The sequence below is a fragment of the Rattus norvegicus genome, chromosome 9 (genome assembly GCF_036323735.1).
Source record: "Rattus norvegicus strain BN/NHsdMcwi chromosome 9, GRCr8, whole genome shotgun sequence".
NCBI lineage: Eukaryota > Metazoa > Chordata > Mammalia > Rodentia > Muridae > Rattus > Rattus norvegicus.
In genome coordinates, this window is record NC_086027.1 from 64,325,760 (window position 1) to 64,352,254 (window position 26,495).

The 26,495-nt window shown below is 37.0% G+C and overlaps 1 protein-coding gene across 13 annotated transcripts in view; it reads right to left on the reverse strand.

Moving 5' to 3' along the window:
* Boll (boule homolog, RNA binding protein) overlaps window positions 1–26,495 on the reverse strand; it is a 128,984-nt gene that overhangs the window by 100,349 nt on the left and 2,140 nt on the right. For 12 of the 13 annotated variants that reach the window (XR_001839681.3, XR_005488953.2, XM_006244941.5 and 9 more), the window contains exons 2-6: window positions 25,623–25,766; window positions 23,527–23,618; window positions 12,172–12,226; window positions 9,472–9,547; window positions 7,246–7,373 (exon numbers count right to left, since the gene is read on the reverse strand). Coding sequence is in view for 11 of the 13 variants with exons in the window: in XM_006244941.5 (XP_006245003.1) it covers window positions 7,246–7,373; window positions 9,472–9,547; window positions 12,172–12,226; window positions 23,527–23,618; window positions 25,623–25,766 (495 nt within the window). In the remaining 2 variants the exon portion in view is untranslated. Of the gene's footprint in view, window positions 1–7,245; window positions 7,374–9,471; window positions 9,548–12,171; window positions 12,227–23,526; window positions 23,619–25,622; window positions 25,767–26,495 lie in introns of those variants that run through there. The other variant, XM_039084086.2, reaches the window with a different exon arrangement.

A 26,495-nucleotide genomic window follows, 5' to 3' on the forward strand; every position in this document is an offset into this window, starting at 1 on the left:
ACAACCAAGTCCTACCAAGATATGACATTTCTGAACCAGGGATAAGGAAGGTGCTAAGAATCAATAGGAATGACCTTAGCTGTGACTCACTATACTGGGGATATAGAACCTGAAGAGGCTACCTCCTGTAGCCAAGCAGGAAACCTAGTGGAACAATAGAGACACCAACCTACCCACAAAACTTTCAACCCAAAATATATCCTGTCTACAAGTAATGCAAGCATGGGGGAGGGGGCAGAGACTAAGGGAATGGCCAAGTAATAACTGGCCCAACTTGAGACCCATCTCATGGGCAAGCATTAAACATAGTCTGCTATGCTTACATGTTGTCCACTGTGAGGCTCCACCCAGCAGCTGACTCAGACAGATACAGACACCCAGAGTCAAACAGTGGATGGAGCTTGGGGACTCTTATGGAAGAATAGGAGGAAGGATTACAGGTTCTGAAGGGGTTAGGAACACCACAAGAAGAGCAGCAGAGTCAACTACTCTGGACCCTTGGGGTTAGAGAAAGAACAACCAACCAAAGAACATACACAGGCTGGACTTAGGCTTCTCTACACACATTTTGCAGATCTTCAGTTTGACCTTCATGTCACAACTAGAGCAGGGGCTGGTCCAAAAGCTGTTGCCTGTACATGGATATATTCTTCTAGCTGGGCTGCCTTGTCTGGCCTTAGTGGGAAAGGAAGCACAGAGCTTCAGCCCGGGGTGCGGGTGGGGAGGCGCCTGCCCAGAGGAGAAGGAGATGGGGATGGGATTGTGGGAGGGGGTGACAGGGGTGGCAGTGAGTGGGATATAAAGTGAATAAATAAAAAATTAAATTAAATTAAAAAATGTGTTTTTTTATCTGGGTTGCTTACTAGCAGATATATTTGTAATAAGAATATATAAAATAAAGATCAAAGATCAGGGCTAGAACTCCCTGATTGAGATTAAATATTTTCTACCATATTTATCATCATTCTTTTCTTAAAAAAGGCATGCCTCTGACTCACTAGAGATCTTGCTATAATGCTTTGCTTTGGGGTGAAAAAAAATCCAGGCATGAAATACACAATTAAAGAAGTTAATATTATGAAAAATAAGAAGAAACAAAGCACAACTATTAAAGGTAAAATAGTACCTTATCTCATCCAAAGAACAAACAAATTAATATATGGATCCCATGGGTACATAATAATTCATATATCTGAGTTTAACAATAAAGTCAGAATATTCTAATAGTGTTTCATGTAGTTAATTAAGCAACTAATTTTGTTAACTTAGTTAACTAAACTGTTAAGCAGATATTTTCAGTTATTAAAATAAAGGCAAATATACAGGTACAAAGTGTTGATAGATATATTTCTAGTAAATCTAAAATATATGACATACATGTGACATTTAAACTGAATATATTCATAATTTTTGATTACTTAATCTAGAGGGATGTGAGGAAAAACTTTGAAAATCATTGTCCTACAGGAGCTTACATACAAGATCTGGCTGTTCTATATAGCCTTAATTGTAGAAAAAGTTAAAAATGTCTATGACTAGAGGAATACAAAAATGATCATACCAAAAAAATAGAGTATTATAAAATATTAAAATAAGTGGACAGGAGGGGCAGGACCCCTGCCTGAGACACCGCCAGAACCTGAAAGAAACAGACCGGATAAACAGTTCTCTGCACCCAAATCCCGTGGGAGGGAGAGCTAAACCTTCAGAGAGGCAGACAAGCCTGGGAAACCAGAAGAGACTGCTCCCTGCACACACATCTCAGACGCCAGAGGAAAAAGCCAAAGACCATCTGGAACCCTGGTGCACTGAAGCTCCCGGAAGGGGTGGCACAGGTCTTCCTGGTTGCTGCCGCTGCAGAGAGCCCCTGGGCAGCACCCCACGAGCAAACCTGAGCCTCGGGACCACAGGTAAGACCAAATTTTCTGCTGCAAGAAAGCTGCCTGGTGAGCTTGGGACACAGGGAAGCAGAATTTCTCTAGGACCGGGCACATTCTGTGTTTACCGGAAGTCCCACACCCGCGGATCCCGGCCCGCAGCAGCTCTCTGCTCCCAGACCCGGTGAGAGAGAGACCCAACCGCCTGGTCAGGTGGGCACTCCTGAGGCTGCAGAGCGGAAGAGACCACCAACACTGCTCACCCCTGCCCACATCCCTGGCCCAAGAGGAAACTGTATAAGGCCTCTGGGCTCCCGTGGGGGAGGGCCCAGGAGCGGCAGGACCCCTGCCTGAGACACCGCCGGAACCTGATAGAAACAGACCGGATAAACAGTTGCACCCAAATCCCGTGGGAGGGAGAGCTAAACCTTTAGAGAGGCAGACAAGCCTGGGAAACCAGAAGAGACTGCTCCCTGCACACACATCTCGGACGCCAGAGGAAAAAGCCAAAGACCATCTGGAACCCTGGTGCACTGAAGCTCCCGGAAGGGGCGGCACAGGTCTTCCTGGTTGCTGCCGCTGCAGAGAGCCCCTGGGCAGCACCCCACGAGCGAACTTGAGCCTCAGGACCACAGGTAAGACCAAATTTTCTGCTGCAAGAAAGCTGCCTGGTGAACTCAAGACACAAGCCCACAGGAACAGCTGAAGACCTGTAGAGAGGAAAAACTACACGCCCGAAAGCAGAACATTCTGTCCCCATAACTGACTGAAAGAGAGGAAAACAGGTCTACAGCACTCCTGACACACAGGCTTATAGGACAGTCTAGCCACTGTCAGAAATAGCAGAACAAAGTAACACTAGAGATATCTGATGGCGAGAGGCAAGCGCAGGAACCCAAGCAACAGAAACCAAGACTACATGGCACCATCGGAGCCCAATTCTCCCATCAAAACAAACATGGAATATCCAAACACACCAGAAAAGCAAGATCTAGTTCCAAAATCATTTTTGATCATGATGCTGGAGGACTTCAAGAAAGACATGAAGAACTCCCTTAGAGAACAAGTAGAAGCCTACAGAGAGGAATCGCAAAAATGCCTGAAAGAATCGCAAAAATCCCTGAAAGAATTCCAGGAAAACATAAATAAACAAGTAGAAGCCCATAGAGAGGAGACACAAAAATCCCTGAAAGAATTCCAGGAAAACACAATCAAACAGTTGAAGGAATTAAAAATGGAAATAGAAGCAATCAAGAAAGAACACATGGAAACAACCCTGGATATAGAAAACCAAAAGAAGAGACAAGGAGCTGTAGATACAAGCTTCACCAACAGAATTCAAGAGATGGAAGAGAGAATCTCAGGAGCAGAAGATTCCATAGAAATCATTGACTCAACTGTCAAAGATAATGTAAAGCGGAAAAAGCTACTGGTCCAAAACATACAGGAAATCCAGGACTCAATGAGAAGATAAAACCTAAGGATAATAGGCATAGAAGAGAGTGAAGACTCCCAGCTCAAAGGACCAGTAAATATCTTCAACAAAATCATAGAAGAAAACTTCCCTAACCTAAAGAAAGAGATACCCATAGACATACAAGAAGCCTACAGAACTCCAAATAGACTGGACCAGAAAAGAAACACCTCCCGTCACATAATTGTCAAAACACCAAACGCACAAAATAAAGAAAGAATATTAAAAGCAGTAAGGGAAAAAGGTCAAGTAACATATAAAGGGAGACCTATCAGAATCACACCAGACTTTTCGCCAGAAACTATGAAGGCCAGAAGATCCTGGACTGATGTCATACAGACCCTAAGAGAACACAAATGCCAGAAAAAGAAAGAGAACTTCAGACCAATTTCCCTTATGAATATCGACGCAAAAATACTCAATAAAATTCTGGCAAACCGAATCCAAGAGCACATCAAAACAGTCATCCACCATGATCAAGTAGGCTTCATCCCAGGCATGCAGGGATGGTTTAATATACGGAAAACCATCAACGTGATCCATTATATAAACAAACTGAAAGAACAGAACCACATGATCATTTCATTAGATGCTGAGAAAGCATTTGACAAAATTCAACACCCCTTCATGATAAAAGTCCTGGAAAGAATAGGAATTCAAGGCCCATACCTAAACATAGTAAAAGCCACATACAGCAAACCAGTTGCTAACATTAAACTAAATGGAGAGAAACTTGAAGCAATCCCACTAAAATCAGGGACTAGACAAGGCTGCCCACTCTCTCCCTACTTATTCAATATAGTTCTTGAAGTTCTAGCCAGAGCAATCAGACAACAAAAGGAGATCAAGGGGATACAGATCGGAAAAGAAGAGGTCAAAATATCACTATTTGCAGATGACATGATAGTATATTTAAGCGATCCCAAAAGTTCCACCAGAGAACTACTAAAGCTGATAAACAACTTCAGCAAAGTGGCTGGGTATAAAATTAACTCAAATAAATCAGTTGCCTTCCTCTATACAAAAGAGAAACAAGCCGAGAAAGAAATTAGGGAAACGACACCCTTCATAATAGACCCAAATAATATAAAGTACCTCGGTGTGACTTTAACCAAGCAAGTAAGAGATCTGTACAATAAGAACTTCAAGACACTGAGGAAAGAAATTGAAGAAGACCTCAGAAGATGGAAAGATCTCCCATGCTCATGGATTGGCAGGATTAATATAGTAAAAAATGGCCATTTTACCAAAAGCAATCTACAGATTCAATGCAATCCCCATCAAAATACCAATCCAATTCTTCAAAGAGTTAGACAGAACAATTTGCAAATTCATCTGGAATAACAAAAAACCCAGGATAGCTAAAGCTATCCTCAACAATAAAAGGACTTCAGGGGGAATCACTATCCCTGAACTCAAGCAGTATTACAGAGCAATAGTGATAAAAACTGCATGGTATTGGTACAGAGACAGACAGATAGACCAATGGAATAGAATTGAAGACCCAGAAATGAACCCACACACATATGGTCACTTGATTTTTGACAAAGGAGCCAAAACCATCCAATGGAAAAAAGATAGCATTTTCAGCAAATGGTGCTGGTTGAACTGGAGGGCAACATGTAGAAGAATGCAGATCGATCCATGCTTATCACCCTGTACAAAGCTTAAGTCCAAGTGGATCAAGGACCTCCACATCAAACCAGACACACTCAAACTAATAGAAGAAAAACTAGGGAAGCATCTGGAACACATAGGCACTGGAAAAAATTTCCTGAACAAAACACCAATGGCTTATGCTCTAAGATCAAGAATCGACAAATGGGATCTCATAAAACTGCAAAGCTTCTGTAAGGCAAAGGACACTGTGGTTAGGACAAAACGGCAACCAACAGATTGGGAAAAGATCTTTACCAATCCTACAACAGATAGAGGCCTTATATCCAAAATATACAAAGAACTCAAGAAGTTAGACCGCAGGGAAACAAATAACCCTATTAAAAAATGGGGTTCAGAGCTAAACAAAGAATTCACAGCTGAGGAATGCCGAATGGCTGAGAAACACCTAAGGAAATGTTCAACATCTTTAGTCATAAGGGAAATGCAAATCAAAACAACCCTGAGATTTCACCTCACACCAGTGAGAATGGCTAAGATCAAAAACTCAGGTGACAGCAGATGCTGGCGAGGATGTGGAGAAAGAGGAACACTCCTCCATTGTTGGTGGGATTGCAGACTGGTAAAACCATTCTGGAAATCAGTCTGGAGGTTCCTCAGAAAATTGGACATTGAACTGCCTGAGGATCCAGCTATACCTCTCTTGGGCATATACCCAAAAGATGCCTCAACATATAAAAGAGACACGTGCTCCACTATGTTCATCGCAGCCTTATTTATAATAGCCAGAAAATGGAAAGAACCCAGATGCCCTACAACAGAGGAATGGATACAGAAAATGTGGTACATCTACACAATGGAATATTACTCAGCTATCAAAAACAACGAGTTTATGAAATTCGTAGGCAAATGGTTGGAACTGGAAAATATCATCCTGAGTGAGTTAACCCAATCACAGAAAGACATACATGGTATGCACTCATTGGTAAGTGGCTATTAGCCCAAATGCTTGAATTACCCTAGATCCCTAGAACAAACGAAACTCAAGACGGATGATCAAAATGTGAATGCTTCACTCCTTCTTTAAATGAGGAAAAAGAATACCCTTGGCAGGGAAGGGAGAGGCAAAGATTAAAACAGAGACTGAAGGAACACCCATTCAGAGCCTGCCCCACATGTGGCCCATATATATACAGCCATCCAATTAGACAAGATGGATGAAGCAAAGAAGTGCAGACCGACAGGAGCCGGATGTAGATCGCTCCTGAGAGACACAGCCAGAATACAGCAAATACAGAGGCGAATGCCAGCAGCAAACCACTGAACTGAGAATAGGTCCCCTGTTGAAGGAATCAGAGAAAGAACTGGAAGAGCTTGAAGGGGCTCGAGACCCCATATGTACAACAATGCTAAGCAACCAGAGCTTCCAGGGACTAAGCCACTACCTAAAGACTATACATGGACTGACCCTGGACTCTGACCTCATAGGTAGCAATGAATATCCTAGTAAGAGCACCAGTGGAAGGAGAAGCCCTGGGTCCTGCTAAGACTGAACCCCCAGTGAACTAGACTGGTGGGGGGAGGGCGGCAATGGGGGGAGGGTTGGGAGGGGTGCACCCATAAGGAAGGGGAGGGGGGAGGGGGATGTTTGCCCGGATCCCGGGAAAGGGAATAACATTCGAAATGTATATAAGAAATACTCAAGTTAATAAAAAAAAATAAGTGGACAGATATGTAAGAGTTAACATAGTATTAAAGTACCAATAGTTTAACTCTCAAAATATAATATTCAAGTTAAAATACAGATTATTTATATAGTGTTTAAAGACTCCTCAAGAAGCTATCTATGTTGCTTACTGGCAGATATATTTGTAATAAGAACATATAAAATGAAGAAATTTTGAAGAAGAAAGGGTAGAAGAATGGAAAAAAGGAAACTTTACATGAATTTGCCATATTTTATTTTTTCTTTTAAAAGAACTTCAATTATTATGGCAAAGTAGTAACATTTATTAAGTCTCTGTAGTAGTGATGTAGATATATTTATTTGCTTGTGTTTTAACTATTTCAGAATCATGGCCCATGAGATGGCTTAGTGGATAAAGGCTCACAGGCCCAAAGGTGGAAGGAGAGAACCAACACTTGCAAATTGTACTCTGACCTCAACATTCATTGGTGACACACAAATAATAAATGTAAAAAAGTTCATCAAATACATCAGAAAAGATTATCTTAAAAATATTTGGTAGAATTTCTTCTAAAATGACAATCACTTACAGGCCAAGATGGTGGGACAGAAGTTACTTCTGGAGTATGGAAATAAGCAACACCATTATGGTAAGTGTAAGGGTATCCAGTCGAAGTGGTTAGATACATTGTTCCAGCAGCTGGCATTATACTAGAACCTAAAGCAAGTAACGAAGGATAAAAAAAGTGTTTAATTTAATTTCATGAACAGGTAATTTCTGAACACATTTTGGAAAAATATTTTAGGGTTTCAATATGGCTATAGTTAAAAAGTAAAATATTTTAAATTTTATGTATTATGATATCTTTGAAGAACCCATTTTTTAAAGTACCTCAGAGCTTTTATTAGATTATAAGGATTAAGTAAAAAACAAGGTAGGTAAATATCAAAAATCATCCACTTCAGATTCTAATACCAGTCTAATGGAACAATTAATATTACTCTTATTACCTAATTATTTTTATAAATATACATTATAAAATTTAAATACTTTATTTTTATTTATGAGAACTGATTGGCGTTTTGCCTGGATATGTGTCTGTGCAACGGTGTCAGATCCCTTAGAACTAGAGTTATGGGCAGTTGTGAGTTGTCATATGAGTGCTAGTACTTGAACACAGTTCCTCTAGAAGAGCAGCCAATGTTCTTAATCTCTGAGCCATCTCTCTAGATCCCTAAATTATGTAATTGAGAGAACCTGAAAACTACACATGTTATAATAAAGTTCCTAATATCTTAGCTGGACTTACTTATAAAAGTTCAAAAATGATGGAGGCAATGAAGTTGGAAAGATTCTATTTTCCTAAAGGTACTTTGGGTTCACTTCACTAAGTTTTTGGGTTTATTCCCAGCATCATTTATTTATGTTATGAGTCTCTTTTGTTTCTACCTTCCCTTTGGTTATGACTTCTGCTATTATAATCATGACTATAGTCCTTGATGCAGTTATTCTAGGATCCCCATCTCCTTTTCTAGTTCAGGACGTATATACACACAGACACATGCATACAGAGAGATAGATAGATAGGTAGATAGATTTGTGTGTGAGAGAGAATTCTGTGTGTGTGTGTGTGTGTGTGTGTGTGTGTGTGTGTGTGTGAGAGAGAGAGAGAGAGAGAGAGAGAGAGAGAGAGAGAAAGAGAGAGATTGATTGAGGTGAAATAGGTGGGTCTTTATTGCTGTTCTATTTACAACAGCAAGGCAAAGGAATCAGCCTAGACATCCATCAACTGATGAATGGATAGTGAAATGTGGGTACAAATACACAGAATTTTAGTCAGCTACAAAGAAAATGAAATTACAGAAAAATTCAGGAAAAAAATCTATGAGATATGAAAAATGCTATACTATGTTAGATAAACCAGATTCAGAAAGGCAGATAATGGTTGTCCTCTCTCTTATTCCAGCTTTAAATGTTTAGATGTGGGGTGTGTGTGTGTGTGTATGGGACATATGAACAGAAAGGGGTCTGTGTGAAGGGAAAAAGAGGTGCTGAGTAGACCTCATGCCCAGAAGTAAATAGACAATGAAAAAGGAACTCAATGGCATCTTATAGATTTATTTTGATCTCATATTAACTTGTTGGGGCATTAAAAATATCTTGTCTTTTGCTTATATATTATGGTTTCTGACTCTGTTTTTATGAGTTTTATTCCTGTGTGTCTGGTGCTTTTTCACTCTTTTTACAATAATGTTTTTTAAAATTGTCTGTATTTACCCGTTGAAAGAGTGGGAGGGAGGGAAGGAGGGGGAGAAAAAGAGAGAGATAGGACAGATATGAAGTGTAGAGCTGGATGATTGAGGAGGATCTGGGTGGGGCAGGGTAAAAAGTGATCAGAATATACTGTATGATTTCTTTCTTTTTTTTTTTTCTTTTTTTCGGAGCTGGGGACCGAACCTAGGGTCTTGTGCTTGTTAGGCAAGCGCTCTACCGCTGAACTAAATCCCCAACCCCAGTGATTTCTTAACAAAAAGAAAATGCTATAATGATACACAGTACTTTGTATGCTAATTAAAAATAAAATATTTTTCTTCTAAAATGTTGTTAATAGAATATACTTAATATTGTTCAGGCACATTTCTCCTATACCCTAAAACTAGGTATTTTAATTTTGGTAAAATATTTATATGAGCACAAGCTTTGCTAAAATAAATTTATTACAAATAGGTTATTTAATAAAAGGTCTATAGGGGTCTAATATTTCACAAAAGGACTATGCAAAATATTCAAAAATACATTAGTTCTCAATACATACGAGGAATCCCTACTTGTTGTTTTCTTATTGCTGGACCAATGTTGAGTTTCTTATCCTTGTAATTAAGTTTTTCAGCCTAAAATAAAGGAAAAAAATCCGTCATTTTGACACAGTGATTTGTAAAAACCAGTGACAAAACCCAGTATGAAATTAACAGACATTGTGTGACTTTTCTTTGTTTTTTAAAATATAATGTTTTATGGATTGCAGGATGGCTTCAAACCTGATATCTGATCCTTTTCCCTCTACCTTTCAAGTACTGTGATTGTAAGCATGTGCCAAATTGCCTGTTTATGTGGTATTGGGAATTAGTATGCTACAAGTTGATTCAAATAATCTATCTTTATTTTGGTTCTACAGCTATGAATCCAGGTAATGCAGTATTAATCATTACTTGCTGGTTGTGTATTTGCAACTTATATATTCTCTAAAATTTATTTGCAATTTCTGAAGCACTATTTATAGTTACTTCAAGGTTATAGTAGACTTGTACAGAAAAAGTGAGCAGTCTAACACAGAAGTACCCACATAAGATCAAAGTGATGATTTTATTCTTGTTCCAGCTATGATATTATAATCAAGTATCCTTTTAGGTATTCTTTTCACATATGTGCTTTAAAAAAATGGCTTCCAAGTATTGGAGCACTAACTAGTGCTCTTAAGCACAAGAAGATTGTCATATACTTTATGGAGAAAACATGTTGACATGCTTATAATTCAGGTATGGATATGGTGCTATTGGCCATAAATCTTATGTTAATGATTCAACAATTATTAAATATAGTATCTATTATAGCTTGGATATGAAGTGTCCATCCTCATTCCAATAAAGTATACTGAAAGATCCAATCATAGGAGGTGATCAGATGGTAAGGGATCTGACTTAACAGATTACTTATGAATTGATAATTTGATAGCATTATTGGAAAGTGATGGAAATTTTAAATGTAAAGCTTAGTTGAAGGAGGTAAGTCATAGGCCATATGCTCTTGACAACTACAGCTGATTGCGGATCTCTTCCTTTGTCTTTCTCTGCTTCCTGAGCATTCACTAACCAAGAATGTTATGCCTTCTCCAAGACCCACTGCTACAGAATCATCTAGCTATGAGCTGAAACCTGTGAAACCATGAGCTAAAATAATCTTTCCATTCTTAAATAGTTTCTCTCAGGTTTTTGTGAGAATACAAATTATTGCTAATATAACTTCTTTAAATAAAAACACATAAAACCAGGTTATAAGTTAACTTATTGGTGGCAATAATATTGTGACTAGAGGACTTTTGGTATCATCTTCAACTAGGAACATCAGAAGTTCAGTATTCACTAATTCAGTATCTATTGTGACTTTATAGAATATAAAACTATTAAAGATAGGAATTATGATATTAATAATATATATTTAAACTACTTTTTTCTAAAAAGGTTAAATGTTATACTTGCTATAAGTTAAAAGCTATCAAAATAAACTACAGGCTACAGCCATTTTATTAACGAAAATTCTTGGATTACGTAAAGTGTTTCAAAGGAAGTAAATAATCTAAGGTAATCTTATTCTAGGAGTCTACACTCTTAGTGTTTCTAAGGAATTAAAAAGCAACTATGCATCATAGAGATATATTCTTAAACTACTAGTTTAAGCAAATAAAGCACACTATATCTTTTTTATTGGTTTGTTCATATTTTAATATATAAAGTAAAATTTCTTTTGCTTAGAATTAGGTGCTCCCTAATAATATAGAAAAAGGATGTAATAATATAAAGAAAAATAGTTATGTACACATGATATTTGTCTTCCACATATAGTTCTTTCTTTTTTACTATTTGCTTCATTAAAAAACACACATCATTATTAATTGATTCATTTTATAATTTGAAAAAGTGGATTTATGCATCTCTTACTTTTCTCCAAAGAATCTTAACATATGTTATTTTATTTGTATATTCCCTGGTATTAGAATGTGTTGCCTTGTGGATGGATAGAAATGTACTCAGAGTAGAAACAAGAGACTTCTGAATGGAAATTGATTGGAGTCATCCCCCTTCTATTCCCATGAAGTACAGCATTATGTACTTCACAAAAAAGAAACTTCTTTCTCCTTCCTTCCTTCCTTCCTTCCTTCCTTCCTTCCTTCCTTCCTTTCCTTTTGAGTTTGACAATATAAACCTGCTGAAAAAGAAAAACAGACAAACAAAACAAAACAAACACTAACACTAACACTAAGAAGGAAATCTGAAAATGTTTGGCCTTGCTGATCAGTAACATGGTATAGACAAAATACATGGCAATTCTAGCACTGTGTATATTTTCACACTTGAAAAAAATTGTTAGTGCTTAAAGTGCAGCGTCTTTGTGAGCACAATCTCAAGATATAGAAACTGACATAGGAGCTGAACAGTGAAGAGTGTTCTTTTATTATGAGCAATTACATTAAGCACACTATATCTTAACTACCATCCTCTTGTAATGATTTGGAATGACTTCAGACTGTTTTGTTTCTTAGAGACCAAGGACAATCTTAAGATATATACAAAAATGCACAATGCACACACATATATACATATATAGATATTCACACACACACACACACACACACACACACGGATCACTGTACTTGTACTATTCCATTATAATACCATAAAGAATTAGTTTCAAAGAAATACATTCCTCACCAGAAATTAAATACATGGAAAGAACTTACCTCTTGTAAGATTTTTTGTGCATCTTCTTGAGTTTCAAAAGTGATGAAACCATACCTAAATAAATGCATTAATTATTACCATTTCCTTAGAGCATTAAACTAAATTTTATTTTGCAGTTCTGGGGATCGAACCTAGGGCATGCGAGTTTTTTTAAATCACTAAACTATATGCCCTAAACCTGTATTAACATTTTTACTTCTAAAATATTGGCCACTGTAGAAATAAAATAAGCCTTTCTGTATGTTACACCAGCATGGGAACCATAGGTTAATCCTGTCATCCTTGCTTTTCAAAGTGAAGGGGACTGAAGGAATAGAGAACTCAGGAGCTTTCAAACAGTTTTAGCACTGAGATGCAAGCACGTCTGAGCTAAAGACTGGGATATGACAGATTTCAGACCAGAACAATCATCTTTGATTTCTCTCTTATTTCCCCCTCTTCCAGGTTGTGGATGAAAATCAAGGCCTTATGCATACAAGGCAAGTGCTCACCACTGCATGCATCTTTAGCCCTGTAATTTCCTTATAAAAACAAAACAAACAACTTATTAAACTCCAAAACCTTGCATTAGATTAATCAAAGTAGAAAATGTATAAAACCCACAAATTTTGCCTTAGAGTAGTCAAAGTAGAAAAATGTCAACAATAAAATATTTTAATACAAAATTTCTAATCCTTGTTGTATAGATCTTTACAAATCCATCATTTACTATTTAATTATTGCTACAATTTATTGTTACAATAAAATACTATGACCACCAGTATATTTTCCAAGCAACAGCAATAAAAATACAACCCAGATTAAAAAAAATTCTTGTATTTAATTTTGACATGCAAATAACCCCAGCAATGAGGAAGCATAGGAAAAAGAATTAAGTTCTTGCTCAGTCTGGGAGACACAGCAAGACTGTTTTCAAAGGTTTAAAAAAAAGAAGGAAAAGAAAAACAGATACATGTATGATGTACATTATACCCAAAAGCTAAACTCTAAAAAAAAGAAATAAAACACAGCTACCAACTATGAGTGCTGTTTAGACAGTAAACTCCTGTTAATAATGTTAGATATCATGATCATCATTTTACAACTCATAACTACTGTACCATAGTATTTTTTGTTTACTGTTTGTTTACTTTTGTGCTGGAGTGGAAAGGTCCTCATACATTCTCAGCAAATGCTCTACTTTCTGGCTAATCACTAACACCAAAGTAACTTTTGTTTTTCAAAGAAAGAAATTTCTCTTCCCTGTTTGTCCAAATACTTTTACATGGAATCTGTCTTTTTTCCAGTGAATTATTTTTGGGATCTTTGTTGGGAATCACATGATGTGTGAGCTTATTTCTGGGTCTTCTATTTCTTTGGTCTTTGTGTCTGCTTTTGTGCTCAGAGTCTTATTTATCTATAATGTCTAGGGTTCATACATGAAGGAAAGCATATGATATATGCATTAAGACTGACTTAATTTGCTTAACACATTTCCAGTTGCATTAATTTCCCAACAAATAACATGGCTTCATTCTTTATGGAAACTACAGTTTCTTTATCTCTTTTCAGTATATAAGGATTGCCTTCTTTCTGCACCACTTCCAGGATTTATCAGTCACTATCATTCTGATTGACATAAGATAGAATCTCAATGTAGCTTTTATTTGTATTTTTCTGATGACACAAGGTTAAATATTTTCCTATACATTTATTGGTCAATTGTAATTTGACTTTGAACACTGTCTTCTCATTTCATTGGCTCTTTTATAGAGTAGATTGCTTTCTTTTGGCTCTTTCATTTTTTTTTGTATTTTCTAGGTAACAGTCCTGTCTGATGTATAATTAGCAAAGATTTTTTTTTCTTATTCTCCAGACTATCTCTTCGCTTGATTGTTTCTTTTGCTGTGCAGAAGCTTTTGAATTTAATGAAATACCAGTTGTTAAATTTTGGTGTTATTTCCTGAATGACTACAGTCCTATTCAGAAAGTGCCTGCCTATGCCAATACCTTGAAATGTTTCTATTGGTTTTAGTTTCAGGTCTTATATTACTAAGATGTTTTATTATTTGGGGTTACATTTTTATTTTAATTTATGCACATGAGCCTTGAATGTGCACACCTGTGCTCAGTGTCCTAGGAGGCTAGAAGAGGGTGTGAGATCCTTTCAAACTAGAGTTATAGATGCTTGTGTTGTAGGAACTGCTCTGGGAGAGCAGCAAGTGCTCTAACTAGCCATCTCTCCAGCCCCATTCTAATCATCTTTTAGAAACAAGTTTAGTCTTAGTTTCTTCGTTGTTTTTTTCTGTATCTCACTGTTGCTGTTACACACTGGCTTATTTTTTTTAATATTCTCTTTGTTATGTTGTGTACAAATTTATGATTTCTTCCACTTTCCCAATTTAGTGGAATGCAAGCCTTAAAAATGTCCTGAAATGGCTGAAATTTATTTATTATCTGTTGCAATCTCTTCCGTTTTAAATCTAACTTTGTCAATTTGGGTCTTCTCTTTTTTTTGTTAGCTTGGCTAAGAGCTTATGGATCTTGTTTCTTTCTAAAACACTGTTGTTGGTTCTTCTCCCCCCACCCCAATTTCCATTTTATTAATTTCTGTCTTGATCTTGATTTTTGCTTCTATTAACTTTTTTTTGGTTTGTCATTCTTTCCCATGGCTACAAGGTATATTAGTGTTTACCTGAAGTCTGATTCTAAATGCTCATATTTTCAGCTACAAGTTTCCCTCTTTATAATTTTATTCTATTTCATAGGTTTGCATATGTTATGATTTCACATTTTTAATTCTCCAAATTTCCTTAATTTTTGATGATCCAATCATCATTGTATAAACTGTCTTTCAGTTCTAAACTGTTTTATTTCTAACTTTATTCCACTGTGCTCAGAATACAAAAAAATTCAGTTTTCCTTTATTTGATAAGCCTTGCTTTGTGTCCTATTACATGATCTATTTAAGAGAAAGCTGTATGAGCCAATCAGAAAAATGTGTGTTCTGCAGTGTTTCAATAGAATGTTCTGTAAATGCAAGGTCAATTTGATTTATGATGTCATTTAAGTCAGATGTTGCTCTATTTTCTGTTAGAATGATTTATTAGTGAGACTAGTGTATTGAAATGACCCATTATTATTGTGTTAGTCTGTGTCTTTGTACATTGGTAATTCTTGTTTTATGAAATCAAGTGCATCAGCATGTGGTGCATATATGTTTAGAACATTTTCTCTTGATGAATTCATTCCTTAATCATCATGAACATTTTTTTAAATCTCTCCTAATTTTGTTCTGAAGTCTTCAGATATGGAATAGCATATTCTTCCTACTTCCACTTGCTTGGAGAACCTTTTTCACCCTCTCACCCTTGGATTACATTTATCTTAGATAAATATATATCTTGTAGGTAACAAATAGATTCTGTTTTTTAATCCAATCTACCTCTCTGTGTCTTTTGATTATAGAATTTAGTCCATTCATTTTCAAAGTTATTGTTAAAATGTGTATTAATTCCTGTGCTTGTTCTAGTGCTTGGCCTTCTTTTTATTCCTTAACACTGTTCTAGTGTGGTTTAGTCTTTCCTGTAGTATAATGGTTGTGCTTAGTTTTTTGCTTCCTTCCAAAATATTAATTATCTTCAACTTTTTCAGTGTTTGAGATATACCATTCCATATTATCCTGGCTTTAAAGACTTTGTAGAAGAAAGCTGAGATGTTCACCTTTATATGTGACTTGGTGTTTCCTCTTGTGACTTTCAATATTTTTCATGCTCTATGTCTAGTGTTTTAATTATAACACGAAGAACTTTTCTGTTTTTGTCCATTTTGGTTTTTATGTGCCTCTTGAATACAGGAAGTGTTGTCACCTTGACAAATCTAAACTCAGTTTAGAGATAAGCATCTAGACACACCTGTGAGGAAATCAGCTTAGATATGATAGCCTCTGGTCAGGCCTGTGTGTGACTATCTTTATTAGATTAATTGAGGTAGATAGATCTCCCATTATCAGTGGGCATTTATTGCTTTCTTCTTAGTAATTACATGCTGTGTCTCCCTGCTTTAAGTTCCTGCCATCTTGACTTCCTTACTATGATGGACTGTAACCTTGAACTATGAGTCAAAACAGACTTTCTACTCTTGTCAGGGTGTCTTTATCAGTTACAGGAAAAGACTAAGACAGGTGGTCATTTATTTCTCTACATTTGGGAAGTTTTCTGCTTTGATTCTATTAAAAATATTTTTATGCTCTTAGCCTGGAGATTTTCTATCTGGATTATTTGTAAATCTTTAAATTTAGTTACATAGGACTCACATGTTCTATTCATATTTTATTATCTTTGTTGATATAAGAATTCTAATTCATTTCTCTTATGTTTCATTTAATCCATTCTATTTATAAAGTTTCCTACTGAGTTTTTTTTAATGACAGAATTTATTTCCTATATTCATCATCAAATACATATTTTTTCTCCATCTTTATTAACTTGGGTATTTCATATTTACATTTCAATTGTTATTCCCTTTCCCGGCTTCTGGGCCAACATCCCCCTAACCCTTCCCCCTCCCCTTCTATATGAGTGTTCCCTTCCCCAACCTCCCCCTGAGTTTTTTTTCCCTTACTGAGTTTTTCATGGTTTCCGTTTTTTTTTTTTTTTTGTAAATTCCTTTCACATTCTGTACTGACTTTATTTTGGTCAGCAGTTTATATTTTCTTTTGTTAGAGTTTATTTTTATGTTGTTTTGTTTTATTAAACATTCTTATCTTTACTTGTCTTGAATTTCACCTCACTTGGAGCCATTTTTGATGGAATTATCACTTTTTTGGAGTGTAGTACTGTGTGTTTTTCATGTTTCTTAATTACCACACTAAGATTTATGGAGTTTTTAAATCAGCTGTAATCTTTAATTATTTATAATATTTAAAGGGGGCTAGATTTAACAGAATTGAGGTACATAGTTCAGGAGTTAAATCCTCAGTCTGTACTCAGGGCACTTGGTGCCTCTTTACTACTCCTAGAGTACAGTATTAATTGCAGAAGCAATCCCTAAATACTGGGTAGGTCTACAATACAAACATCACACTAGCTAGTTAAATATAACTTCAATATGAACTAGTTGAGGATCAATAAGCTAGGATGGTATAACCAGGATATTAGTTACTAAGAATAAAGATGGAGTGACTGTAGGCTGGGTAAGGATAGGTATCAGTATTATATTGAGGAAAAAATTTGAGGTAGGAAAAACATCTGGGAAGGGAAAGTTGGAGAATTTTCAGAGTTTAGGGTCTGGAATGTTACAGTGAGTAAGTAAAAATGGAATGGGCATGGGGAAGAAAGAAAAAGAAAAGATATAGCAATGAGAGGAGAATTGTATGGGTTGAATGTAAGAACTGCATTCAAAAGGACAAAATGGTAAAATGGGTAGAGCAGCATACAGAACAATCACGTAGCCTAACCAAGCACAGTTACAAACTAAAGTAAGCCCATTACAAGACATGTTTGCAAGAGTAAAGACTAAGAAATGAAACAAAGCAAAAGAAGCCCAGAAAAAGCAAAACACAAAAGTACAATAAATCACATTGGACATATTTTAATTTTTAGAAGGATGAATTTTGAAACCTTTCCCTTATTTATTGTTCATGTACTGCCTTGTGTTGATGGGAGAGGCATAACTACCAACCTCAGTTTACACTACTAAATCAGATTTGGGAACATACTGCCCAGCAGTTTGGACCAGTTACCTTTTGGACTAAAGACTTAGTACAACTGTGCTGTGTTCAGCAGTGTATTTCTCAGTTCTCTCATTGACTTGATCTTTGGTATAGCAGTGCAGCAATGGTAGTGTTCCCCAGCGTTTTCAGAGGACAAATCAGAACACTTTGTTTGTTCCCACTGACTTCAGTAGCAGCTTTGGGAGCCTGCCGCCTCATGTTTGTTTCTGATTTTGGTATGTAGGTTTCGAATTAAGTTTCTAGAGTTATTAATTTGCTTGTTTGATTCCAATTTGAAGCCACTGGTTATTTCACAAGAAGGTTTTTGAATTCTCTGTTCAGTATTTTAGATACTATCTTTAGAATCAATAATTACAGAGTTAGATGCTGTGGATGCCCCCTTGCCTTCATATTGCTGTCATTTATATGTGTTAGTATGGATGTCTCTTCCATGGGCACTGGAAAAAATTTCCTGAACAAAACACCAATGGCTTACACTCTAAGATCAAGAATCGACAAATGGGATCTCATAAAACTGCAAAGCTTCTGTAAGGCAAAGGACACTGTGGTTAGGACAAAACGGCAACCAACAGATTGGGAAAAGATCTTTACCAATCCTACAACAGATAGAGGCCTTATATCCAAAATATACAAAGAACTCAAGAAGTTAGACCACAGGGAAACAAATAACCCTATTAAAAAATGGGGCTCAGAGCTAAACAAAGAATTCACAGCTGAGGAATGCCGAATGGCGGAGAAACACCTAAAGAAATGTTCAACATCTTTAGTCATAAGGGAAATGCAAATCAAAACAACCCTGAGATTTCACCTCACACCAGTGAGAATGGCTAAGATCAAAAACTCAGGGGACAACAGATGCTGGCGAGGATGTGGAGAAAGAGGAACACTCCTCCATTGTTGGTGGGATTGCAAACTGGTACAACCATTCTGGAAATCAGTCTGGAGGATCCTCAGAAAATTGGACATTGAACTGCCTGAGGATCCAGCTATACCTCTCTTGGGCATATACCCAAAAGATGCCCCAACATATAAAAAAGACACGTGCTCCACTATGTTCATTGCAGCCTTATTTATAATAGCCAGAAGCTGGAAAGAACCCAGATGCCCTTCAACAGAGGAATGGATACAGAAAATGTGGTACATCTACACAATGGAATATTACTCAGCTATCAAAACAACGACTTTATGAAATTCGTAGGCAAATGGCTGAAACTGGAAAATATCATCCTGAGTGAGCTAACCCAAACACAGAAAGACATACATGGTATGTACTCACTGATAAGTGGCTATTAGCCCAAATGCTTGAATTACCCTAAATGCCTAGAACAAATGAAACTCAAGACAGATGATCAAAATGTGAATGGTTCACTCCTTCTTTAAAAGGGGAACAAGAATACCCTTGGCAGGGAAGAGAGAGGCAAAGATTAAAACAGAGACTGAAGGAACACCCATTCAGAGTCTGCCCCACATGTGGCCCATGCATATACAGCCACCCAATTAGACAAGATGGATGAAGCAAAGAAGTGCAGACCGACAGGAGCCGGATGTAGATCGCTCCTGAGAGACACAGCCAGAATACAGCAAATACAGAGGCGAATACCAGCAGCAAACCACTGAACTGAGAATAGGACCCCCGTTGAAGGAATCAGAGAAAGAACTGGAAGAGCTTGAAGGGGCTCGAGACCCCATATGTACAACAATGCCAAGCAACCAGAGCTTCCAGGGACTAAGCCACTACCTAAAGACTATACATGGACTGACCCTGGACTCTGACCTCATAGGTAGCAATGAATATCCTAGTAAGAGCACCAGTGGAAGGGGAAGCCCTGGGTCCTGCTAAGACTGAACCCCCAGTGAACTAGACTGTTGGGGGGAGGGGGACAATGGGGGGAGGGTGGGAAGGGGAACACCGATAAGAAAGGGGAGGGGGGAGGGGGATGTTTGCCCAGAAACTGGGAAAGGGAATAACACTCGAAATGTATATAAGAAATACTCAAGTTAATAATAAAAAAAAAAAAAGAGGAACCCTCTGGCAACTAGCATTACCTTCATAACTCAATCCCCACTACCACCCTCTAGGGAGAAAACAAACGCTTTACTAGCTAGAACATGAAACATGTCCAAAGTGAGTATCACCAAAATTGTGTAAGTTCATCCAGCCAATCGAAAAAGATGTAATCTCAACCCAATAATGTCTGGCAGTCTCAGCAAGTTTTTGTTAAAAACAATCTCTGTGAAAACACTAGTCCTTGCCATTCTTCTATATCATTCCTCATTAATACTGTTTTCAATCTTATTGGTTCTTTCTATTAACCCTGTATATATGTTTCTGTTTTAAGAAAATAAATACAACTTTACCTTTACTCACCTCCACTGCTTTCTTTTTTGAGTTTACAACAAAACTTCTTATGTAAATGCTCTATGCAAACTACCTTTTCTGTCTCTGAAAATTTTGGCTTCTGTTCACAGAGAGAAATCCTGAAACAGCTCTATATGTTTCAGGGCAGTGTATTAACTTCAACATTAGTTCTTTTTTTAGTCACTGTTATATTGTTATGGTCACTGTTATACTGTTATGAAGCAACACCATGGCCATAGCATCTCTTATAAAGGAAAGTGTTTAATTGCGACTTGCTTATAATTTCAGAGGTTTGGTCCACTGTCATCACGGTGAGAAGCATGGAGGCACACAGGTAGACATGGTGCTGGAGAAAGAGCCAAGAGTTCTACAACTGGATACCCAGCAGCAGGAAGACACACTGGGCTTTTGAGAGCCCAAAGTCTACCACCATTGACACACTTCCTCCAATAAGGCCATACCTCCTAATCTTTTCAAATAACATCTTTCCCTGGTGACCAAGCATTCAGCTATATGAGCCTATGGGGAAATCTTGTCTTTCAAACCACCACATTCCATCCCTCCCATAGGCTTTTTTCCATATTATAATGCAAAATGTAGTTAGTCCAACTTCAAAAATCCCCATAGCTTAACCTTTAAAAATCCAAAGTTTAAAGTCTCTTGAAACTCAAGGCAATTTCTTATGGTAATCCCCTATAAAATCAAAATCAAAAAGCCTAACACATACTTCCAACATACAATGGCACAGAATATATGTTATCATTCTAAAAGGGAGAAGTGGAAGGAAGGAAGGAAATACTGGACCAAAGGAAGACTGAAACCAGCAGGGCAAACTCCAAATTCTGCATGTCCATGTCTAATGTCAAAGCACTCTTCAGATCTCCAACTTCTTTTAGCTTTGTTGACTGTAACACACTTCTCTCATGAGCTGGTTCCACCTGCATCTATAGCATTCCCCAGTAGGTATCCCACGGCCCTGCCACCTCCAACATCTTTAGTCTCCAATGAAATCCATCTTCACACAAGTCCTCTCTGGGCCTACATGCAGAGACATCCCTTACAGCTGCTTGGCTTCAGCAGCTTTTCTTAGCCACAGAGGAAGATCTACAACCTTTTTCTTATATTTACTCTAAAGCCAGAACCTCGTGTCTGATGCTTGCCAAGCTTTGCTGCTTCCTGAGGATGAACTTTCCCCTTTTGTTCAAGTACATTTACAACAGCATTTTGTTGCTACAGTTTCCTTTATTGCTTAAGCTTCTCTTGAATTCCTTTCTACAAGTTGGGAGCTTAACTGGGTGGGATCTAGCCCTGAGTCACCACCTTTATTCAATTTAAGTTTCTAAAAAATTTTTTTAAAAATTTTTCTTAAACTATTTTTATCTCTTTGAGCACTGGTCTTAGTTGTATTACATTTCCTGGTGCTTGCTTTTTCCTCAAACTGTACATTTTGTATTTTTTCTTGCTCAGCTTGCTCCTTTTCATTATAGATTATATGCATAAGAGTGTCTGCTAATAAGATTAAAACAGAGGCAGAAGGAACACCCATTCAGAGCCTGCCCCACATGTGGCCCATACATATACAGCCACCCAATTAAACAAGATGGATGAAGTAAAGAAGTGCAGGCCAACAGGAACCAGATGTAGGTCGCTCCTGAGAGACACAGCCAGAATACAGCAAATACAGAGGTGAATGCCAGCAGCAAACCACTGAACTGAGAACGGGAACCCCGTTGAAGGACTCAGAGAAAGGAGTGGAAGAGCTTGAAGGGGCTCGAGACCCCATATGAACAACAATGCCAAGCAACCAGAGCTTCCAGGGACTAAGCCACTACCTAAAGACTATACATGGACTGACCCTGGGCTCCAACCTCATAGGTAGCAATGAATATCCTAGTAAGAGCACCAGTGGAAGGGGAAGCCCTGGGTCCTGCTAAGACTGAACCCCCAGTGAATGTGATTGTTGGGGGGAGGGCGGTAATGGGGGGAGGATGGGGAGTGGAACACCCATATAGAAGGGGAGGGGGAGGGGTTAGGGGGATGTTGGCCCAGAAACCGGGAAAGGGAATAACAATCAAAATGTAAATAAGAAATACTCAAGTTAATAAAGAAAAAAAAAAAAGAGTGTCTGCTAATAACAATACAACAGAGTCAATACTAGGCTCTCTTGAAGTCTCCTCTGTCAACACCAATAATCCAAAACTCTTCAATTTTGCCTTAGGCAAATTTTAGGACAAGGGCAGAAAGCAACCACTTTCTTTCTTTCTTTTTTTCCCCCAAAATATCACAAGAATGCTTTCTAGGCACCTTATGAATACTCGTCTCCTCTGAAGCCTCTTGAGCCAGTGGTTATAATCTACATTGCTCTTAGCATCATTGTCTTCCATGGTCCTACTAGTATGCCCATTAGGCCCTGCTTAAAGCATTCAAGTGTTTTACTAATCCAAAATCTCAAATTTTACATTCCACCAATAAGCAGCATGGTCAGACTTCTCACAGTACTGACTTCTCAGTCACTGTTCTATTGCTATGAAGAGACACTATGACCATAGAAACTCATAAAAAAAAGCATTTAATTGGGGGCTTGCTGACAGTTTCAGAGGTTTAGTCTACTGTCATTATGGTGGGAAGCATGGCAACATGCAGACAGACATGGTGCTGAAGGAAGAGTTGAGAATTCTACATCTGGATCCATAGACAGCAGGGAGAGACGCTGGGCCTGGGGTTTGGGCTTTTGAAAAGCCTAAATGCTACCCCAGTGATACACTTCCTCCAACAAGGGCATATCTCCTAAGCCTTTCAAACTCTCTCTGTGACCAAACATTTAAATACATGAGCCTATGGGAGCCATTCTCTTTCAAATCATCGCAATTCTTAATTTGACAAGTAATCATTCCCATCAGAATAGTATTACTTATTTGCTCCTGAACTAGATTCTGATCCACAGAATTCTTTGGGGTCAGCAATTTTCAAATAAACTCTCTTATAGTTGAAAAAAATATAATTCCAAAAGTTTCTACTTCTTTAGCTAATATATTTTTGCCACTCAACATTTTTGCTATATTCTCCTGAATGACCCCTTGGTACATACAAGGTTATAGATTAACAAATACTATAAAGTCCTTTATCCCCCCAACAGCCTCCCCAACACACATGATGAGGGGGAATATATGAGAAAAATAGGGCATAAAGTTCTCAACTAAAAAAATGAAGACAAAGTATATTAGCATATAAAACCTAAGCCAACAAAATGCAATTCCATATATTATGTGCAATGATACTAACCCTTTGGACACTCCAGCTCTGTCATTAACAATCTTCACTTCTTTTACAGATCCATACTGAGAGAAAAATTTTCTTAAATCATTTTCATTTGTCTAATGACATAAAAAGAAAACATTAAGAAATACTTAAACCAATAAAAGGTGAAACTCTGATGTTTAATATGGAGACGTAAAAAATATAGAAAACAGGTTGAAAAGTACCTATCATCATTAAAAATGTAGGTTAAACCACTGTTACAAAAAAGTCTATGTACTTTGATTATGCAGTAGAAGGTAGCTAAATGACTATATAAAAGTCAAAACATTTTAAACTGAATTATTCCAAAACTACAAAGAATGCTAACTATGTAAAGGAATCTTTCAGCAATTTTAAGAATGCTAAGTTGGATTACATATACTAAACCCCATTAAGCTGTATACTACTGACTCTGGGGGAGGACAGCAGTTACAGCAGTGGAACTAGGTAACAGTGGCCTAATCCAGTCACTTTATAATAATCAAAATAGTCTTTAGAAGACCAATATTATAGGAAAAGAATGTATTTCCCAAACACTTGATTTTGCCATAACAAGTTACTTGTTATTTCAAATTATAAGATATTTTATCTGTACTCAACATACATTTTAGCTAACTACAGACACTATGATGATACAATAAAATTAGAATAACATACAATGTTCAAGATGTTTACAATAGCTGAAATAGAGAGTATTTACAGTGAATTTCTTACAATTTTATTTTTGGGTTCAGTTATAACTGTTTCTAAGTATAACTTTAAGGTTTTAGAAAGGAGAACCAAGAGCTGTCTTAGAGCACAGCTACTCACTTTGAATTCAGCTGCTACCACACTAACGTAAATCCATTATTTGCTATTTGGATGGTAGCCTTAAGCCTGCTAAATTGCACAATGACCAATACTACACCTAAGAAGAAGTGAATTACTTTTCTTCTAATAAATATAATTGGAATCAGTGATAGAATAAGAACTGCTATTTATATATTTAAAAACAAGTTAATCCAAACTATTCTTTGGAAGAAGAATTACTAATTCAGGAGAAAATCAAGATAACTAGGACTTGACGAGAGACAGTTTCTAGGCTTTTAAGAACAAGAGGTTTAAAAAGTCTCACACTGTTTGCTACTATAGGGAATTATTTCCTCATTGGCTATTATTTTTTGTGGTTTTGAAAAAAGATATGTCTCATAGGAGATACTTCTGTATAAATTTATAAATAAGATTTATGCCAAAAAATCACATACAATGGCACATTTTATTACAAAAGGTATCTCTCCCTATAATTTCTAATATGTAAATTTAAAATGTTTTTATAAATCAATTTGTGTGTGTGTGTGTGTGTGTGTGTGTGTGCGCATGCGCATACACATGCTCGTGAAGGTGGAACTTAGGGATTCTACAAGCTAAGCAAACCTCTATTACCAAGTTCTATCCTCAGTTCATGTAAGAGTATTCAGTTAAAATATTCACGTGCACCTTTCCTGTACATATCTTCTACTACCTCTTTTTTTTTTTTTTTTTTTTTGGTTCTTTTTTTCCAGAGCTGGGGACCGAACCCAGGGCCTTGCGCTTCCTAGGTAAGCGCTCTACCACTGAGCTAAATCCCCAGCCCCTCTTCTACTACCTCTTATAGGGATACTGTAAACCACCTCAACTATGCTTTTCTGAAAGAGGCCTTTTAAATGATCAGATTATATATCCTATCAAAGAAAGCTATGTGTAAGAACTTGAAGTCTAGGACATTATTAGTTAGGAATGCAAGAATAAAGATATAGAGTTGGGATAAAGATACAGAGTTTTACAAGACTAAAATCTTTAGATTAAGTTTTCATTTAAAAATAGAAATAATTATCTAGGCAACTAGAGCATTGTATAGGAAAATAAAACTGAAGCATGAACTGTTATTTTTATTTTAACCAAGACAATATGAAACCCACTTTGTATATTAACCATTTTTATAAACCCATATGCAGATATAATTTTATAGTTGTATAAGGAAATATTTGCTGAAAAATGAAATATTCTATTGTAAAGAGAAGCAGAACACTTTTTTCCACCTTGTTGCCCCCACAGATAGATACCTTAAAGTCAATTCCTCCTACAAATATGCGGTTAGGGATCACGGTTCCATATCTTGGGCCACTCGTTGGGTTATTCAAAGGCACAGGTGACACAGGATTAGGGGATGGAGATAAAGAATCTGTTTGCGTCTGATTTGTTGTTTGCTGTAAAATAAAGTCATTTTAAGCTTTTGGCACTGGGTATAAGCTTTAATGCAGGACCCCCAAAACAGTCATTTAGGCAAAATTTCATATATCACACTTGACTTTATTCTAAAATTATGAAGACTGTAATTTAAAATTAAAGCTCATAGTTTTTGGTAGAAATAAAAAGATGAGGGGTTGGGGATTTGGCTCAGTGGTAGAGCGCTTGCCTAGCAACCGCAAGGCCCTGGGTTCGGTCCTCAGCTCCAAAAAAAAGAAAAAAAAAAAAAAAAAAAAAAAAGAAGGTAAAAAATTAAAAAAAAAAAAAAGATGAAGCAAAGTACTTCACTCTACAGAAGTGCTTACTATTAAATGTACTACTCAAATATACTTACATTCATTATGAGATAAGATATTTGTTAAGGACGAATACTAAATTCATAAAGAAGTCAGAGAGGGAGAAAATAAGACCCAGATGGCTGGAGATGCTTTGTCTCAACCACTCTGTCCAACTGTTAAGTTTGCCTGGCACTCAGTTAGGCAGTAGTGTTCTCTTGTTAACAGAACAGCAACATTAGACAAGGCATTGTAATTACAATGGATCAAGATAAAAAGCATTTTTAATCATGTTTGAATACTGATAAAAACAAAAGCATTGTCCAAACCATGAGAATTACCAAACATTGCTGTATCCTGGATAATCTGAGCAACTGCTCCTCCTTTATCAATCTTACTTTTAAAGTAATAATT